The 21490-nt window shown below is 37.0% G+C and overlaps 1 protein-coding gene across 1 annotated transcript in view; it reads right to left on the bottom strand.

The window, feature by feature from the left end:
- ak8 (adenylate kinase 8) overlaps positions 1-21017 on the bottom strand; it is a 155903-nt gene extending 134886 nt beyond the window's left edge. Inside the window, exons 1-5 of the mRNA XM_063073107.1 lie at positions 20792-21017; positions 16419-16503; positions 13914-13963; positions 8926-9039; positions 3621-3689 (exon numbers count right to left, since the gene is read on the bottom strand). Of these exons, the coding sequence (XP_062929177.1) occupies positions 3621-3689; positions 8926-9039; positions 13914-13963; positions 16419-16503; positions 20792-20875 (402 nt within the window). The 5' untranslated portion in view covers positions 20876-21017. The remainder of the gene's footprint in view (positions 1-3620; positions 3690-8925; positions 9040-13913; positions 13964-16418; positions 16504-20791) is intronic.
- Positions 21018-21490: the final 473 nt, after the last annotated feature.

Genomic DNA, 21490 nt, shown 5'->3' with positions numbered 1-21490 from the left:
GGTCTTTGGTCTTTGCATTTACTTTTATCAGCAGTTTTTTGTCTCCCACTTGAAGTTCATGCAATAACCTTAGTGCACACAAGGTAGATTCTAGTTCCTTATACTCACAAAAGCTGAACGCTTACAACTTTACTGAAGCTCCTTGAATTCTCTTCCAGCTTAAATCAATGCTCATTTTGCAAGCAACTGCCTGATTAACATATCGGAAGTTTTCTCAGATATGTTACCTACAAAAACTGTTGTAGGCATTGCTTTTGTCACTTTCACAGTTCCTCTGAGCAGCATGGTCCTTCCTTGGTCCAATATGCTTTCCAACCAGAGGCACAGATGTTGGCACCAACACCTGTTTTCCCTCTGTTGGGCAATGATTCCTTGTGTATAGCATGGAGACAATTGTGGCATCACCCAGTATCTTCCAGTACCTTTCTTAATTTGCCTTCAGTTGACTTTATTACAGGAAATGTGGCATGCAAATGGTGAATGGACCTCCAATCAAATTGTAGTTGTCTCAGCTAATTATGCCCCCTCAATGCTGGCCCTCCTGCTTTTTTAACCACATACAAGCCCAATGTGGCTTGTTGGCTGTTGTTACAAATGTCATTCCCACAGCAGTTATCTTTTCTCCAGTATAAGTTCTTAGTTGGATATCTGCAGGCTTCAGTTTAGTATCTTTGAAATGTCATTCAAACTCATCTTGTGAAAGGACTGAAACAGCTCAGCCAGTGTTCGATACCATTTTAATTAAACTGTCATTCATTTCTGGTGTAACCCATACTGCTTGAGTATTATTAGCTTTCACAACGTAAATCTCAGGGCTACTCTGTCCTGTGTCACTCTCATCATTATCAGATTTTTTCCATCAACAGCATGTGGATTAGAGCTCTTTTTGAAACCGTAACTTGACTTTTTTATCTTTATCTCTTTCATTTGCAGTCCATTTATTTTTGTCTGCTTTGTGCACGTGTCCTACTTTGTTGCATTTTCTGCACATTTTGTGTTTAAACCTGATCTGGTGTATGCATGTCCCTGCCACAATGAGAATACAATTTGTCCGGCCAGGCAGGTTTATGTTTACGTGTTACAATTTTGTTTACACCCACTTACATTCTTGAGTACAACTGAATTGCATTTGTCTGCTGTTTCCATTGATATAGCTATTTCAACTGCTCTCTTAAATGTAAGCTGTGTGCTTCAGTTAGAAGATGTTTTTGAATGCTTTCTTGTAAAATTCCACAAACTAAACAATCTCTCAATGTCTCATTAAGCATTACTGAGCTGACAATGCTCAGGCAACTTCTTCAATTCAGCCACGTATATTGAAATGCACTCCCCTTTCTTTTGATTCCGCTTACGAAACCTAAAGCATTCTGCATTCGCCAAGGTTTTGATTCTAAATGCTCCTACATTTCTTTCAGGATATCAATGAAGCTAATGTCTGCTGGTTTAGTTGGAACAGTCAAACTTTGAAGCAAACTGTATGTCTCTAAACCCAGTTCACTCAGCAAAATTGATACTTGTTTCTCATTGGCTATTTTATTTGCTTCAAAGTACTGTTCAATTAGCTCAGTATAAATCAGCCAGTTACATGAGTTGTTGAACAATCGAACACATCTTTCCGATGTAGCCAGCCGTTTCTGTTCCTTTTATTTATGAGTATTATCACAGGGTATAGTACTAACTGTTTATGAACCCGTGAATTCTTCCACTTTCTGCCTTTTTTTAAACTAAAACACCTTCTCCTCGGAAGAAGCACATACTGCGTTGCTTGTTATTTTACTCAACCATTTTTAATTTTGCTTTTTTTTCTAAAACATAAACGTCAAGTTGTACTTCAACAGGTTGATAAGTTTCTTGGGTTCATTTTAAAAATACATCGTTGCCACAGTTATGTCTTATAACTTCAAAACATTAAACTAACTGGAAGAAAAACAAGGAGCTGAGGGATGAGAGTCTAACTTTGTGTTTACTTTAAGCAAGGCACACACATAACACATGGTAGCGTCATGAGGTATGCAATTCATGTAATTTTACATATAACCCATAATTAATTATTTAAGCAAATAAAGAATACTTAATCAACAACATATTTACTATAATGCTAAAATATTACTGAAATATTAAATACACAACAGGTGCAAAATCAAAGGCTGAGAAAATATTTACTATAAAAAGTTTTGCTTGACCTCACTTTGCAGTAGGATTGGGCTTATCATAGATCTTTGAAAATATTCATTGAATCCTAAAACACAGAAAAGGGCCTCTAACTGCCCACTTTACACATACTGACAGTGATACCTATCTGAACTAATCACATTTTCTGCAATAGTGCCTTATTCTTCTACAAACGGTTTGTACATCCTTTCTACTCAAGTACCTATCCAAAGCCTTTTAAACATTGTAATTGTAGATGCCTCAAATACTTCCTCTGGCAGATAGTTCTAAATATTCACTATCCTCTGTATGAAAATCTTACCCCTTAGATCTTCTTTGAATTTCTCCCCTCTTATGTTAAACCTGTGCTCCATCCCAGTTCTTGATTCCCTTCCCCTGCAGAAAAGACCATAATTATCTGCCCTATCTATGCCTTTGATAATTTCATAAACTTCTATAAAGTCACTTCTCAGCCTTCAACGTTCCAGTGGGGATAAACCCAGCCTATTCCTTTAACAAAAACCATCCTTTCCAGGCAACATCCCAGTAAATCTCTTTTGCACACTTTCTAGTGATATCGCATCCTTCCTATAGAGTGGCAGCTAGAACTGTAACTGTACAAAGCTAGAACTTGGTAGACTAAACAACATTCGTACAGCTACAAAATGATGTCCCAACTTTTATACTCAATGCCCTGGCCGATGTAGGCAAGCATACCAAATGCATTTTTCACTACCCTTTCTGCTTGTGTTACCTCTTTCAAGGAGCTGTGGACTTGCACTCCAAGGTCTCAATGCTCCTAAGATCCCTGTCATTTGCTTTATATGTCCTAGTAGAATCTAACCACCTGAAGTGCAGTATTCACAGTTGCCTGGATTAAATTCCATCCTATGTGCAGATCACAATTTGAATGTCATCTTGAAGATATAGTTTTCAATGACATCCAAATATAAGAAAACAAATATAAACTCACAGTACAGAATCCATATTGAAGCTAAATAACTAAAAGTGATATAATATTATTAAATACTTTTAATTGTCTTTGTTACTGTTGGAATGAGTATTCTTTTGCATATCTTGGTACTGCAATATATATTCTACAAAATTACATATCATACTAAATAAAATTGTACTGCAAAGCTTACTCATTCAACAGAAACTGACTTCTATTTGACTATTTTGTCTGGTTACTGGGTGACATGGCCCATCCCAGCCCTGAATACTGCTCCAGGCAATCAGTTGGATTCTGTGTTTAGTCTTTGATCAACATTCAACTATCAGATTAGCATATGCACACACTCATCCTGCACTTTATCCTCTTAATAAACTTTCAAACTCCCCCACTGCTGTTCAACAGAGCAATCAGCCACTGCCTGAACCAATCCCCTACTCATTCCGCTGCTGAATACCAAGTACGTGTGCATGCTGTGTAATTGCTCTTTGACTATTCCTACAGGAGCGATTCCTACCCGTTTGATGCAGTCCGTTTTTGACAGCCGTTCTAGGATCAGCTTTGCCCATAGTGTATTGGGAATATCCTGCAAAGCAAAAGAGAATTGCAAAGAGATGAGAGGGTGAATATTCAGAGCGAAGTTCAAAAAGAATTCCAAAGCCCCTACATGATTAGGCTGAAGGAGAAAAGTGAAAAGAATCGGCAGGCACCTTTTTTTGACAGTTACTGGGTCCCAGCGGTGGTTTGGCCCGAGACCCATGGTCCAGCGCAGTGGGAGTATGGACTCACTGCTTTTAGTCTCACTGTCTGTTTGTGGTGGATCGTGCTGGTTGCCGCAGCAGCTAGTGTCTGCTTCTTCCCTTTGAAGTGTAACATTGACAGAAGTTACAGACTCATTTTGTGTGGTCCTGCCGATCCAAGTGAACTATTAAAATTGGTTTTGTGCTTTTAGAATATCCAGAAAAAAGTTAGTAAATATGTCCAAATTGGTTACAGTTCATATTTACAATCTTCAGCTATGGATTTGCAATTTCCTGGACATGGCAAATACACAAGAAATATCTGTAAGATCCAATTTATATGCAGTGAAAGAACAAATTAACTAGAGTGAGAGTCAGACCTGAAAGTGGGATATAAAATTATCTCCTCTGATTATCATCACCTATCCTATTTATTCAATACATTAACTAAACAAAGTAAAATTCCAATAGTAAATATTAAAATAGAAATCACTTTAATTGCATTGCCTCTTCAGTTATTATCTTGCCTGTACCCTTCTCCTTCCCATAAACCCTCAGCCTGCAGTATTATTTGTTCTTGATTATAATGAAATGTCCATGAAATTTAAATTCTTCATTGAAGTGATATGATCACAAGCAATGTCGAAACAGTGCTGCTTGACTTAAAATTCAGTTGTTTATTTTAATTCTCCATTTAAATCATTTAAAGTACAGGATTCAGATTTTACATTATTTTGCTAATATACAGTATTTGTTTTAATGCTTAGAGAATATACCAAGATAAATTGCTAATTCCTGTGTACAGGGCCACAAAAAATGTAAATTCAAGTTATTAAATTTTAACAAAGTGCACTGACCAGTGAAGCAAGAGTTAATGAACAAATTAAAAGCTTAAAGGAGCCAGTAATTTTCAAATGCTATCTTTAAAATGTTACCTTTCACTAGGAAAACTGGTGAATTTATGGCTTAGACTACTAAGAGACTTATTAGACTGTGCAATTAAAGGCACTTCTGAAGCCACTGATTCCACTGTACTTCCAAGTTAAGATGTTATGGGTGACGCTATTACAGTTCGGGGTATTCCGGAGTTTGGAGTTCAGTTCTGGGGTCCCCTGTAATTCTGTGTCCTTCCTTGGAATGCCTTGGTTTCCCCGGGTGCTCCGGTTTCCTCCCGCAGTTCAAAGGCATACATGTACCGAGTAGGTTCATTGGTCAATGTAAATTTTCCCGTGATTGGGCTAGGGTTTGTTGGGGATTGCTCGGGTGGCATGGCTGGAAGGGGCAGAAAGGTCTACTCTGCGCTGTATCACTAAATAAAATAAATAAGTAATAAAGTACAATAATGCACATAACACACAAACACAAGGAGACAAGTGAGCGGCAGTTCTGTGGGAAAAAAACATCTTACTAATGAGAGAGAATGGCCAGACTGAGTTCAAGCTGAAAGGAAGACAGCAGTAACTCAAATAACTACATGTTACAAAAGTGGTGTGCAGAAGAGTAAATCTGATCACACATTGTGAGACCCTTAGACACTACACCATGCTTAGAGTGAACAGTTTTTAAACAGCATCAGTTGCATGTATTTGTGTTCAAAAAGCAGTGATTTTTGTCACTGCTAGTTGGTGAGAAATAAGCTGTAAGACAATTCAGAACTGTTTTGTTCACTGTAGTTTCAAGCATTCAGACTTGGAGATGTCAGATACAGTTGGGAGTGAAAATGAAACAATGTCACTACTTCAGCAAGTTAGGAACTACAAAGTATTTGAAGCTATCAACAATCATCTTGAATGTTATCTTTGGTCCCCACCAGACACTCAGGTCTCATCTCAGCTCCAGGTAGCTGTTTGCATGCAGCCATGCTCCAGTAAACCACTTTGACAGGTGGGTTAAACCAGGTGAGGGTACCAGCAGGTGAGATAGCAACATGCCTGTGCTAGCGTATGAAGCCAGCTCCAGTGGACTGGGTAATGGCATTAACAGTGAGATCCAATGGCCAGAAAGGTAGTTCTGCAATGCTCCGTGGAGAACAACAGACACAACAAGGCACAAAAGAAGTCATGGTCATCTACTGCAGCCAAGGAAGACCAGAGTTGTGATGACTTCTCATCCAGAGCCACTGGACCCTGATTTTGAAGGTTGAGAGAGTGAAACTTCCCCAGTGCAATAGCTTTTCCACTTCAAAAGTTCTCCCAAGCAGGTTTCCAGTCATCTTCAAATATGAAGGGCAACCATCAGTAGTATAGGTAGTGTTTTAATTTGTGCTGCTTTTCATTTAAGTACATAATTTGTTACTCAGTTAAATGGTAGTCTTTTTTTAATACCTTTTTAACTATTTCCATGAAACTTTAGCTAATTGGGGCAACCGCTTAATTGGGCTAAAATGTTCCTGTCCCGATGTATCCCAATTAACCAGAATCCATTGTATTTGTATAAGATCACATAAGGTTTCAGACATATGATAAAAGTTTGGCCAAAGAAACAAGTTTTAAGGAGATTTTTAAAGAGGAACGATATTTGGAAAAGTAAAGAAATTTAGGGAGGATCTTAATGGGGCTTTATAATGGACTTTAGCAGCTCAATGCATGGCTTCCAATTTTGAAGTGATTAAAATAGAAGATGATGGAGAGGCTAGAATTAGAGTAGCACAGATATATTGGTAAGTGGCAGGTTAAAAGATTGAAGAGAAACAGGCAGGCATAAAGCAACTGAGAATTATAAATATGAATAACCAAACTAACATGTAGATCATTTTGCTCAGATGAACGTCCTTGATTTGAGTTGAGACACAAGCAGCTGTACAGTACCACAGGATTGATGTTGTATTTATTTCACTTGAACAAGTCTGCACTCAATTATTTTGAAGGAATTTAAAATTTGAAGCACAACCAGAAAAATGTCTATTAAACCATGATTTTGCCCACAAACGGTGCAACTCTACCGCAGTGTAAATAACATCCGTGGAGCAACCTGGTGCAACCTGGAGCGAAAAAAAAAACAAACTGTTGAAGGAACTCAGCAGGTCACGTAGCATCTGTGGAGGCAGAGGGCTAGTCAACATTTTGGGTCAAGGACCCGCATCAGGACCACAAATGCTGTTCAACCTGCCGAGCTCCTCCAACAATTTGCTATGTGCTTCAGTAGTTTCTTTTAGTTTATGCCTTTGTGAGGCAAGGCACTGGGGACCATTTTTTGATACAGTGCAAAGGCAAGTTGTTGTAGTAGCTATAATGAGCTTTGAAATAATCATAAATAAATAATGTTTAAAATCATTCTCTTTCTGTTTCAAATCAGTGTTTGTGAAAGAATTCTCTTTGTAATCTGATTTATTCTCTTGACAGAGAGTGACCATATCTCTTCATAGTCATAAGAATGTTATAAAAGCATTAACCAACCTAAACTTTAAAGCCCAGAAAAAGATATTATTATAGACTGACATAATTATGATTTTTTCCAAAATCAAGAACTAGTATGCCAAGAAGATAATTAACACTCCTGCTGTTCTTTAAGGAGCTGTTCTACTCTACAGTCATTTTTCCAGAGCTGTCATCTCCCCCGAGCAGAATTTTATTCCTCTAATTAGCTCCTAGTATCTCTACTTTTCATCCATTTCCACACTACTGCATTACTTAAATTAATTTAAATGGACAGCATTTATTATTGAAAAACTGAAATAAGACCACACTTATTCAATTGCTCCAAATGAACCATGATCTATAAAGCATAAAAAAAACAGCAAGTACACTACTATCACATACATCCTTAATCACAAGCATATACAAAATCATTTTGGCCATGAGAATGGCCTAAATGTCTGTTTCTAAAGCTTTATCAATAGGATGGAATTTAAAATGGATAAATTAACATAGGGCTAGTCTGACACTCTGATTTATTCAGATAATGATACAATTTGTGCCTACACACTGAAAAAACTGGAAAACATTTAAGCAAAGGCTGTTAAGCAACAAGTGAAAAAGATGCTACAAGTCTACCTCAAAAAGACCATCCTCAACAACCCTAAAAATTACCTCTTCATATTCAATGAACTACCATCAACAAATGCTGTACATTTCATATTGTGGGAATCACCAGTGAAAAGAAATTGAACTGGACCTGCCAAATTAATTTAACACGATACAAGCAAGCTGGATATTTTGTTGCAAATTGCCTAACCCCTGTGTTTTTCCCATATCTGCAAAGCATAACATAGGAGTGTAATTCTTTACGCTTCTCTAGATGGGTGCTACTCATGAAAATAAGCTCAGTACCACTCATGACAAAACAGCCTGACCGAGTGGGTATCCTATTCATAATTCTACACATCCTCTCCCTCTACCACAAACACACCACTGCTCCACACATTTCCCTGCATACTGCAATCCACCAACTTGCTAAACCTTCCAAAACATCACCTTCCAAAACCGATGACTTCTGAACCGATAAGGGACACAAGATAAATGGCGGGGGGACTCATATTCTGGGTTCTCCTCCACACCACACACCATCCTGATTTTGAAATATATCATAATTCCTTCATTATCACTGGGTCAAAATTCTGTATCACCCAATCTAACTTCACAGTATTATCACATAGACTGCAGAATTCACATGACATTCTCAAGGGCAATTCAGGGGTCAATAACATGGCCTTCTTGCAACTCCCATGTTCCAAGAATTAATTTAAAACAAGCCTGTTTGGTGTTTGGAATTCTAGAAAAGGCATCAGTATTCCTGGAATAAGGAGGCAACATTGAAAAGCATCTGTAAGAACTTCATATCTGTTTTCTGATTAAAGTAGGATGCAATAATGCTTACTGGTAGGAATCTCAATTCAAGCAGTCCAATATTTGTAGAGCCACACCTTAATAATTAGGCTTTTGAGGGGTGGCAGTGCCTTTAAGCAATTTTATTAACTTTAAAATAAAACTAAACTGAAACCATAGCAACTTATTTAAATGTAGATCTAAAACATGCATAATCTGCTTTCTGGCAATAAGGAAAACACCATATAACCCAATTCAAATACCAGAAAACAACACATCACAAAATTGTCATTGGCAAAAGTGTCAATATTTTCAATACCTGAGCTTTAGCTTTTAATTTCTTAATTTCATCCACAGTCTCAGATTTCCCTTCAGCTAGCATATTATCCAAGGTGATGAGATTTGTGTTGATCTGGTCACACAGCATCTTGGCCTGGTAAAAGTAAATGGAAAATTTCACATTTACAAGCAAAGACAGATGGAAATTTAAGATTACATTTCAGAATAATACAAATCAACTATGCCAATACAAAACTATAATAATTTATAAAGTGCTAAACTACCACGGCTGTTTTTTAAAAATGCCTTAAAATTTTGTAAAATTAGTGTCTTTGAATAAGTAAGACAGAGCTGTGCCCTTAATCTGCCCACTGAGATGCAAGCAGAAGTGTGTCCAATTCCTGAGTTCTCAATGAATCTTTAACATCACAAAAACAAAAAGAGAGTGTAGAAACCAATTATTAATATGAAAAGTATAAATCTAAAAGAAAATTGTCAATGAAAGTTAATTTTTTTTTGTTAAAGCAGGAAGAAATTTTGAGACATAAATTAAGAAAATACTGGAATTACTTAGCAGATCAGGTAACACCTATAAGAGATAAGCCAATGAATTAAAAAAATATATTTTATGGAGCTACAGCACAGAATGGGCCTATCTAACCCTTCCAGCCATGCTGCCCAGCAATCCCCCAATTTAGGTATTTATTTTTATTACTTATTTATTGACATACAGTGCAGAATAGGCCCTTCCGACCCTTCAAATTGCGCCACCCAGCAATCTCCAAATTTAATCTGAGCCTAATCATGGGACAATCTACAATGACCAATTAACCTACCAACCGATATGTTTTTGGACTGTGGGAGGAAACCGGAGCACCCAGAGGAAACCCACGTGGTGACAGGGGAGAATGTACAAACTCCTTACAGGTAGTGGTGGGAATTGAACCCAGGTCACCTGTACTGTAAAGCGTTGTGCTAACCACTACGCTACTGTGCTGCCCTGTTATTTTCATCATTTTTATTTTGGAAATCGTTTGCCTTTAAGAAATTTAGACAAATATTTTCAGAACAATAAGAATATAGATGAATTCCTTTGAGGAGTTTTGCAACATTAGATGAAATATGGATTGGAAAATGACTAATAGCACACATTTCTGTGAAAGGGAAGAGAATGGACCCTAGAAACATTATGGCACTGGGTTGTAAAAATCTTCTTCATGTGAAACATACATAATGAATTATCAAATCATAGAAATGACAGCACATTAAATTAGCTCCAGTTTAACGACTGAAATTAGCCCCACTAATCCAAATAGTCAAGTTTTCACACGATTTCTTTTTTAAATATATTATTTTTCAAACTGTTATTAAATTTAAATTTAAAATTAAGTTGTCATTCCTGAGGTAAAAATTGGTACTTTTCACATCTGCTTTCTCAATTTGAAAAACATTACCAAATTTCTGCGTCGATGCTATGTGTTTCAAACTCACCCAAAATGTGTCTCATCTCTTTTAATGAATTCAATGAGCAATATTAGTTAGCAATGCCCACAGAAAATTTTTTTGGGATTGCATTGCTTCATGTGGCAGCCACAATCAAAACCAAACAATTTAAACTTACCTCACTACAAATTAACAAAGTGGAAAAATGATGCAGAGAATTTCCAATAGTGATAGTTTTTCTTCCCTTCCGTACTAGTGCATATCTTATCCCAGGTTTATGCTCAACATCAAAAGAATCGCTCCTGATACATGGAAGAATCTCAGCTATAATATTAAATGAGGTCTAAGCAGTAATTTTTAAAAGGAGCTTGCTGGATCCCTAGTTTGAACTTGAAGAAAGATTTGAAGCAATTTTTATTTGTCTAATTTTCTGTTTATAGTAAAGCATTTTATATTTGAACATGTGCAATTGTTTCCTAATTATGCAAACATTTTAAAATTGTGATCTTTAGATTTTGGTCATTTGTAACCAGATTGACAACCAATAAAAGCAATATTCTCCTGGTCACTATCAAAAACTGTCACTAAGATCAACCCTTGGTCAGTGCAGAGGAATAACAAGAAAAATTCAACGAGATGACAAGAACAGAAAAACAGGGAAATTAAATTGTCTAGCAGAGCAGCAAGCATGTGCAACATAAATTAATGTTAACATTATAGAATGAACTAATATCTACTTTACTGCGTGCTGTCCATTAGAATTTTAAGAATATCAAAATATGTTTAGGCCATATATGTCTAATCATTATCGAAGAAAAATTGGAAGTTAATGGGACAGGAAAACTAATTGCTTAAGTAAAGCACAATAAAAAAAAACTTACTATACTAAAAGCTTGAGTTTACTGTTTTTATATCCAAGAAACTATCAACATTCCATTTAATTTACGGCACTACCTTATCAATTTAATTATGCAGTAATTAAGTTATGCAGTCATTTAAATAATCATATTACCAACTAATATAACAGGCTGATAATTAGTGAGGCTACCATTTACTGGCAATCTCCAACTGCAGCTGAACTATGTGGCCATAGGGCAGCTAAAAATCAAAGCACTGCTGGACAATCTCAATGCATTAAGGATATTTACAGAATAAATGGATGTTTATGATAGGAGAGCAGTTGCATGGTCAGCATTAATGAAATATAACTAAATTCTTATTCCAGAAATATTTAAATTATTTGAATTTGAGTTTCCCAATTGGTGTGGTGAGATTCAAACTCATCTGTCCACGGCAATGCACAGCCTCTGGATATTAGAAGAAAACTGTAATTATTATGTAGCCACATCATTTTACTGGGTGGTGATGTACCAATAATTTAAAACAGAATTTCATTCATTTTACTTTTTGAAATCAATAAATGTTATAGTGAAATCATAAAGATGACAAAATCTGCAGACGCTGGAAATCCAAGCACCACACACAAAATGTTGGAGGAACTCAGCAGACCAGGCAGCATCTATGGAAAAGGGTAAACAGTCGACATTTTGGGACAAGACCCTTCATTAGGACTGGAAAAGAAGATGAGAAGTCAGAGCAAGAAGGTGAGGTGAGGGGAGGAAGAAGTACAACGTGGTAGGTGATAGGTGAATCTGGGAGGGAGGGAAGGGTGAAGTAAAGAGCTAGGAAGTTGTTTCACCTACCACCCCCCTAGCCTTCATGTCCAGCACATAATTCTCCATAACTTCCAGGTGAGGGACACTTGGGGTCATCTACTGTATCAAGTACTCCTGGCACGGCCTCCTGTATATCAGCAAGACCTGACGTAGACTGGGAGACCTGCTTCACTGAGCACCTATGCACCATCCGCCAGAAAAAAAAAGGGATCTCCCAGTGGTCACCCATTTCAATTCTACTTCCCATTCCCATTCTGACATGTTAGTTCATGGCCCCCCTCTACAGCTGTGATGAAGCCACACTCAGGTTGGGGGACCAACATCTCATATTCCTTCTGGGTAGCCTCCAGCCTGATGGTATGAACATCGATTTCTCAAACTTCCAGTAATTACACCCCCTCCCTCCCCACCTTCACCATTCCCATTTCCATTTCTCATCTTCTCTCCTTACCTGCCCAACTCTTCCTTCTGGTGATTCTCCCCCTACTCTTCTTTCCATGGTCTTCAACCTTCTCCTTTCAGATTTCCCCTTCTCCAGCTCTTTATCTCTTTCACCAATCAATTTCCTAGCTCTTTACTTCACCCCTCCCACTCTCCCAGATTCACCTATCACTTACCATCTTGTACTTTTCCTCCCCTTCTCCCACCTTCTTGCTCTAACTTCTCATCTTTATTCCAATCCTGATGAAGGGTCTTGGCCTGGAACGTTGACTGTTAATTCTTTTCCATAGATGCTGCCTGGCCTGCTGAGTTCTTCCAGCATTTTGTATTTAAGGTATATTTATGATTAATGTAAACTTCAAAAAAAGTAAAACAAATTATTTGGTTGCAGAATGTGCTAAATGCGGCAATAAATTATATCAAGGCAACAGAATAAAAAAATCCAAGGTAACATGAAGTAGCACCAAGTTAGCAAGAATAGCATTCCGTTTTATTTGTGGAAGACTGGAATGAATTAATGAAGGTTTTCCCTTTCAGGACTGAGATAGAAAAGCAAACAACCTATGTCAAAATACGGCTCAACATGTTTTACAAAAATTAAAAGCAAATTCAATACAAATATATGTCAAATAATCAATCATAAATCCAAGGGATGATTGATAAGTTTGTGGCCTAAGGCAGAAGGAGTCAATTTTAGAAAACCTAGCACATTTATTTTTCAACATCATCCCCTCCTACATGTACACATTTAGTTAGTCCAGCGGTCGTGGAGCATATGGATCCCTTCTTTGTAGAAGTGGTCCACAGCAGGGGTGATTGATAAGTTTGTGGCCTAAGGAAGAAGGAGATGAGTTATTAACTTCAAACTTTCTGCATTATCACTCAAAGAGTTGAACTGCACATGCATATAACGAGAGCATCTTGGATCTCCAGGTGGTCCACAGCAGTGGTGACTGATATGGCCTTAGGTAGAAAGAGATGAGTTATACAGCTCTTGTTACATGCATGTGCAGTTCAACTCTTTGAGTGAAAATGCATAAAGTTTGAAGTTAATAACTCATCTCCTTCTACCTTAGGCCACAAACTTATCAATCACCCCTGCTGTGGACCACTTTCTGGAGGCCCAAGATGCCAACTTATACAAAGAAGGGATCTGTATGCTCCAAGACCACTGGACTAAGTGTCTAAATGTAGGAAAAATAAATGTGAAATTGACTCCTTCTACCTTAGGCCACAAACTTATCAATCACCCCTCGTAATGAATGCTCAGATGAATTACTGTGGATTGAGAGATTAATTTTGCTTGAGCCATAAAGTATAAAATTATTAGTCAGCCCAGATGTATTTCAAAATAACATTAGTTCTCATGAGCAAAATATGAAAAAATATCATTCACCCTTTAACAATTTTTTTTATTTTCTACCATGTTTGTACTTTTATAAATATTTTAAATATAGAATACACTTACAATAGAAAACTTCCCTGAAACAGGCGGACCCAGCAGAAATACCCGGGGAACTATTCAGGATTAAGAAAAAAAACTGTTAATTCTAATCAATACATTAAAAATATATATTAAAAAGGCATGAAAATTAAAGACAAATATTAAAATTCTGCTCCAACACTGTTTTGTGTAAAATTATGCCGTTAGAGAATATCATGTACATTTTTGGTAAATGGCACTTAAATAAACAAACTCATTCCTATTTATTATCATATATCTGACCTAAACTTATGAACTGATGGAGTTCCTTTTGTATAATAAAACCTGTCCATGCCCAAATTCTCACTACGAAAGCAGCACTTCTGTAACTTCTGTATGAGGGAGTCTAATTCCATTTCACATCAGGATTTACTTATATCAGCGTAAGTGCAGTTTGATATGGATTTTTTGAACACCGTCCTCAAAAAGATTCAAGTTATTTAAAGTCAAGATTATATACTAAGTAGTCACTCTACAAAGTTTGATTTTAAGTCATTGTATTTTTGTTCTCTACCACTGTTTATTATCACTTTGTGATGCAATTCATTCCAACATACAGTATTAATTACTATTTTCATGACAATTTTATTAAACTCGGTTCAGCTAGAGACTTGACATCTGCCAAAGGCATTTGCATACACTTCCACAATAAAGTCAGAAGCTGGTTCCCTGTTGTCTGGTGAATATTAAAATGTTCTCTATGTTGTTTCTTGAATCATATTTTAAATTTCGTTTCTTAACATCCAGTCTTTGAGATTCTCAGATCCATTCTTTCCACTCCAACAAACAGCATTTTAGAAAAATAGTTAATAGCTTCAATTTTCAATAAGAAATGCTTCTAACCTTAGGTAAAATGTTTGAAGCAAAATAAATGTTATTTGGAGTATCAGCAGGATTTGTGTTTATAAAGTTGGATGCAAAAGAAACTGGTGATTGTATAATGTGATTTTGAGATTTAAATTGCTCAACATTATAAAGTGAACTGAATGCAGCCAATAATTTGATAAATTCAACTTATGGCTGCTTTCAAAACTTTTGAAGTACAATACTGTGTACCTACACAATTTTACTCATAAAATACAAGATAATGGCAGTACTTCTCCAAGTAATACTCAAAAGCAGCATTCCCCACTGTTAAATGATTTGCATGCAACACAAACTAGACAACTTTGAAGCAGTATAGATATGTACCACAGGAGTTTTAAAGGTTTCACAAAATATAATGTAGGAATTTATTTTAATGCAATATAGGTGCCTCAAGAATAATGTATCCGAATCCAAAATGCAAATACTTATTTTCAAAGTCAATGTAAAAAATCAATGAATTATTTAAACTCAATACAATCAGTCCTAAACAAACTCTAGCGCCATCATCAGTAAATTCCTTTCAAACTACTTCAAAGCAGATCTTTCTCTGGCAGACAGGCCTCTTTTGAGGATTGTCTAATCTCATATGTAAGAATAAATCCTCAGGTGACTCAAGCCTTTACACTCATATTCTCCAGTTAAGGGATCAGTGAAAAGCAGAATTATTTTATTATTAACACAAGGTCAAACTCTTGTTTGGGGGAAAATACCGCCTTGGGCTATTGTAATGTTTATTCCATACAAAAAAAAAGCTATGCTTGCCCTAGGTCATATTTTTCAATAAAAGGAAACAAAATCATTCTGTAATTGAACCACTTCCCTTGTAGATTTCTAACTGACAAGACTGCAACCACATTTTTACACACTAAATTTTGTCCACAGCTGTTACTGGTGCACAGATTTGAAATAATCAATCTGTTTTGAAATAAGACAATGAAGCACAACCATGAAGAAAATATACAAAACAGTTTTATTTTAATCAAATTGAAATATTTCTATGATAATTGTCTGTCTAAGCTTTAGTCTTTTATATGAAATAACAGTATAATTTCAGGAAGGGAACTTGTAACAATAATCAAAGAAAATGGGCTTTAGACTTTCCCTAAATTTAAATGGAAGACATTTCTGTCACTCAGTGAGGGGAGGTTAGAATCAACAACCCAGCAACTTAGTGTATGCAAAGGAGGTGAGGCAAATAGGGTGAAGCAGAGCTGACTATAATCAGGTTATACGTAGAAACTATTGCTGTTTTTGGATAAGCAGGATCTAGAGATAGACCGAGGGGAAAACCAGAGATAGCAGTGTGGGAGAGAGAAGGGAAGCCAGGATGGGCAATTCATTGTTTTTCATTGCATTGATAGGACAAATGCAGGCCCATCCAGACTGACAGCAATATAAAGTAAAACAGCAATAAAGTAATAAAAACACCTCCTCTATTTTTCCTTAACAAAACTACTCTAAAATTGCTTAACTATGGACTTATTAATTGAATTCACAATGAAGTAATGGCAATCGTAATTTTCTCTTTGACAATGCAAATAGTTCTGTGCTGAAATTTTTAAAACACTTTAATGATATTTTAGAAAAATCTGCTCCTTCTGAGATGCAAAATAGTGTCCTGACCTTCATCATTTTCTTTTTTAAAATGGTCGATCATATACTGAATGGGATCCTGTGGTTTATCCACAAGCAGGCACTGCAGCATTCTCTGAAGGATACAAAATAAGTTAAACAAAAAGTTAGTCATCCTGATAACCCTCCCATACCTTCTTTCACTCTTTATACATTGCGTATACAGGAAAGAATTAGGTACAAATATAATAGCAGTCTGAAAAGAATACAAGATCATCTTTGCAACCAAAGTCTCAATGAGTCACACATTGCAACATCAACAAATGAAGACAACCCTTCAGCCCATCTGTGTACATCTTCCTGAAGGCCAACCCCTTGTTCTTATTACAGCACCATATTATTTCTTAAACACATAATGCTCGATTAATTATTCATTTGGCTGCAAATGCAAAAACTTTCAGCTGCTTCACATCATTGAAAATGCAAATTAATCTGGTTCCCAGCAAATGTATGTAAATAAAGATAGTATAATCCTGACCACTAAACTACTCAGATGTAGCAAAAAAATCATACATGTTCACTTATGTCTTTCAGGAAGACCATCTATCATCCTTTCTGAATTTGTCTATTTGTGTCCCATGGCCCACCGGTGTGTTGACTTTCAATGAAGGGGAAAGCTAGGATAACCAAAAATGGTAGCATTGCTCACAATGTCTATATCCTGAATGAATAAATAAAAAATGCCTCTTTATATGCCGGCTGGTGGTGTAGTGGCATCAGCGCTGGACTTTGGGGTGGAAGGTCCCGAGTTCGAATCCAGCCGGCTCCTGTGCACACTCTCCATCCGTGCTGGGTTGACTGGTGAGCTAGCAACTGAACCTCGTAAAAAGAAATTGCCTGCTACAGAAACACCAACAGCAAAAAGTTGATGGCTTATGCTCTCTCGTGAGTTTAAAGGCAATTTCTCTTCTTTCTTTCTTTCTCTCTTTATATAACTGTATTAACACTTCATCGTTTTAACTTTGAATTTAAGGACACATTTAGTTGTAGTAGTAGTAGTAGTAGTCATACTTTATTGATCCCGGGGGAAATTGGTTTTCACTACAGTTGCACCATAAATAATTAAATAGTAATAAAACCATAAATAATTAAATAGTAATATGTAAATTATGCCAGGAAATAAGTCCAGGACCAGCCTATTGGCTCCGGGTGTCTGACCCTCCAGGGGAGGAGTTGTAAAGTTTGATGGCCATAGGCAGGAATGACTTCCTATGACGCTCTGTGTTGCATCTCGAAGGAATGAGTCTCTGGCTGAATGTACTCCTGTGCCGAACAGTACATTATGTAGTGGATGGGAGACATTGTCCAAGATGGCATGCAACTTGGACAGCATCCTCTTTTCAGACACCACCGTCAGAGAGTCCAGTTCCATCTCCACAACACCACTGGCCTGACAAATGAGTTTGTTGATTCTGTTGGTGTCTGCTACCCTCAGCCTGCTGCCCCAGCACACAACAGCAAACATGATTGCACTGGCCACCACAGACTCGTAGAACATCCTTAGCATCGTCCGGCAAATGTTAAAGGACCTCAGTCTCCTCAGGAAATAGAGACAGCTCTGACCCTTCTTGTAGACAGCCTCAGTGTTCTTTGACCAGTCCAGTTTATTGTCAATTCGTATCCCCAGGTATTTGTAATCCTCCACCATGTCCACACTGACCCCCTGGATGGAAACAGGGGTCACCGGTACCTTAACTCTCCTCAGGTCTACCACTAGCTCCTTAGTCTTTTTCACCTTAAACTGCAGATAATTCTGCTCACACCATGTGACAAAGTTTCTTACCGTAGCCCTGTACTCAGCCTTATCTCCCTTGCTGATGCATCCAACTATGGCAGAGTCATCAGAAAACTTCTGAAGATGACAAGACTCTGAGCAGTAGTTGAAGTAGATTTACTTGTTTAATTAAAATTATTAATTATTTAATCTTTTTTTTATATTTACAATACTCACACACCACTTTAATTCAATTTCTAGAGTATTTGCAGTTACCTCATTACTTTAAAGCACAGATCGTAATCAGTTCTATCCTGATTCATTGCTGGCCCTCATATTAGTATGTGCAATAGACAAATTTCATGAGCTCAAAAGCCATTTCCTTCTCATCTTTCTAAACAATAACTCAACCAGTTAATTGAACCATAATTAAAGAAAAAAAATTCAGGCACAATTAACTTGTTCAATTCAATCAGAATTTTATGGCTGCTAAAACTTTGAAATAATAACAAAATGTCCTGAAATTACTCAAAAGGTCACAAGATATCTTTGAAGAAAGAAACAGTTGAGGTTTTATGTCAAAGGCCTTTCATCAGAACTACAAAAATGTTGGAAATGAAACATATTTGCGAAAGGGGGATGGGCAAAGAAAATAAAAGGATTTGGTGACACAGTGATGGTGGTATTAAGTGAATGAAAGTGGTAGAAGCTATTGAGTAGTAACATGCACATATGTTTGGAGGGAAAGTTACAAGTGGAACCAAATTAGATTTGAAATAACAATAGAAAACAAAAATAAAAATGCTGGAAATGTGAGAAACAGTTCTGAAATGGGTGATTTCTTAAAACTACTGAATTCATTGTGGAGACCCAAAAGCCAAGTTAGAAGATAAGGTTACGTGATGCATCTTTGAGACAATACAGGAAGTCAAAACACAGAAAAGTCAAAGTGGGTGTCAGATGAAGAATTAAAAGTGACAGATTAGGAGTTTACAGTCACTCTTGTGAACTAAACTGAGGATTTCAATCTGTGCCTGGTTTTTCCCAATGAAGAGACAGTCATTGAATGCATTATACTCAGCTTTATGAAGAGCTGCTTCATCTGGATAAAGAGTTAGGGTGCCCAGTTGATGGTAAAAGAGGTAAAATGAATAGTACTGCATTTCCTGAAGATGTTGAGAAAGCAAAGGGTTATAAAGGCAACAGTTTCCTTGGAATGCAGGGAGAAGTTCCCTTGGAATTCTGAAAGAGTAGCAGAAGGATAGATGCATCTAGTAACTGCATGAACCTGAGGATATTTAAAATAAAAGTGGATGAGTCATTGAATGTGAAGGCTAGTGAGCTAGAAATGGAAGAATCAGAGAAGTTGAAAATAAAGGAAACTTTATTCTTTTTCTGGATAAGAACTGAATTGTGGAAAGAAAAACTGATGTGGTTAACAGTTCTGTTGACTATACTGGAAAGACATCATGTCTGATATAAAAGACATAATGGGAGCAAAGGCATAGAAAAATATGTTGTTACAACGTATATAATGAGATGGAGAAATTCTGAGAATGGAACTGAGTCCTGTTAACATATAATGAATCCTGGTCACTAATCTACCCCTCAAGTCATGAAAGGGAAAGGAAGAATTAAAAATGGACTGACAAAGTGTAATCAGGATGGAAACTGGCGGCAATTATGACGTTCAAATTCTTTACAAGTGCAAAAAGAATGCAAATATAGCTATTTATGTACCAAAAATCAGAGCTGAGGGAGAAGGCCTACGTACGATAACATAGCAAACCTGCACCACTGGATTGGTCCAGGTTTGGGTTCGGGCTTTATAGTTGCAATTAGGATAATATCATCCAGGACACATCCTCGTCTCATTAGTGCCAACAGGGAGGAGTTACGGGAACTTGAAGATGCACACTGGAAGTTTTAGGAACAGCTCCTTCCTCTCCGCCAGCAGATTTCTGAATGGTCCATTATTCCATAAACACTATCTCACAACTTTGCTCTCTTTTTGCACTATTTATTTATTTGTATATAATTGTTATTGTAACTTATAGTATTTTATGTATTATGCAGTACTGTTGCTGCAAAGCCACAAATTTCACAACATATGTCAGTGATAGTAAACCTGGTTGATTCAGGGAGTTACTAAGATGTCCTTTGAGAATGGACAAATTTACTGCCTAGGGTTAAGACCTAGAGTTGAAGTTTACAGTAGGTTTGGAAAATGATTCTTAGAAATGAAACTATCCAATGACAACTAACATCATCAGACACCCTGGGTCTATAAACTAAACTCCTAGTTTTATTTGAAGCAACCAGTTTAATAAATAATCTTAAATCTGATATTCTGAAGCAGGAGCAGAAGACACTAGTTAATGAAACATCTCAAAGATGCTAAAGTCAACACAATTATAAAACTGGGTGACAATAGTAATTTAAAAAAGATTAATAGATCATCAACCGATTTAAACACACGGAGATGCCTCCAGGGCAGTTGTATGGTCTTTAATTAAAAGAATACTCATTCAGCACCTTGGTAACAAATGCGATTTACAAGCAATAAACAACAATGCGAAGATTATAATATCAGGCAATACAAGGATAATACTTCTATTGACATTAAATTTAATGTACTGGGGCTGTTTACCTGAAGTGTTTGAAACACACAGTGCTTTTCTGCATAAACGCCTAACTCTGGGGAAATCCGTAGCGGCTTCTTCGTGGCGTCCATTTCTTTAAGTAATTGTGAAGGCGAGACGGTTCAGTCAAGGAGCTGACCTCCTGGCTTCCCTCTAGTTACTTTGTTATTTGTGTTTTCCTTGCTTCGTAGTAGCGTTCGCTGCAGCGAAAGGCCCTGTCTCCGTGGGAACGGCGCGGCCCCGTCACCATGGCAACCGTTGGCGCTATATTACGTTAACTGTGGGTGACGTCAGAGGGAAGGCTTCGGCTTCGAACGTCACACAAATTGCTCGGGTTTCAAAGCGGTTTCACATCAGTAAAAGTGGCGAAATCAGTTGTCGACCTGTTTATTCAATAGTTTGCGGACTTACTGCTCCTGACTGCGTGTGTTGCAATAACTCAGCCTTCCATGACTCTGAACACCAGGCTCTTGTCAAAAGGAATCAATTTTCTTCAAAGGAGAAGGTGCGAACTAAAGACCATATAAACTGTGACTAACTTTGTAATCGCATCAAACTTCTCCAAACTTTCATATCCTGGAAACTGTTCCATTTCTTCGTTACCACCGTTTGGCCCTGACATGATTCATCTTTCAGGACATCATACAAAAAGTGAGAAGTTAGATAACTTGAATGAAGAGAATTAGGAGGAGGAATCGGCCATCTAA

Source organism: Mobula hypostoma, chromosome 21 (genome assembly GCF_963921235.1).
Source record: "Mobula hypostoma chromosome 21, sMobHyp1.1, whole genome shotgun sequence".
In the NCBI taxonomy this organism is placed as follows: Eukaryota; Metazoa; Chordata; class Chondrichthyes; order Myliobatiformes; family Myliobatidae; genus Mobula; species Mobula hypostoma.
This window is presented reverse-complemented; position numbering and strand designations above follow the sequence as displayed.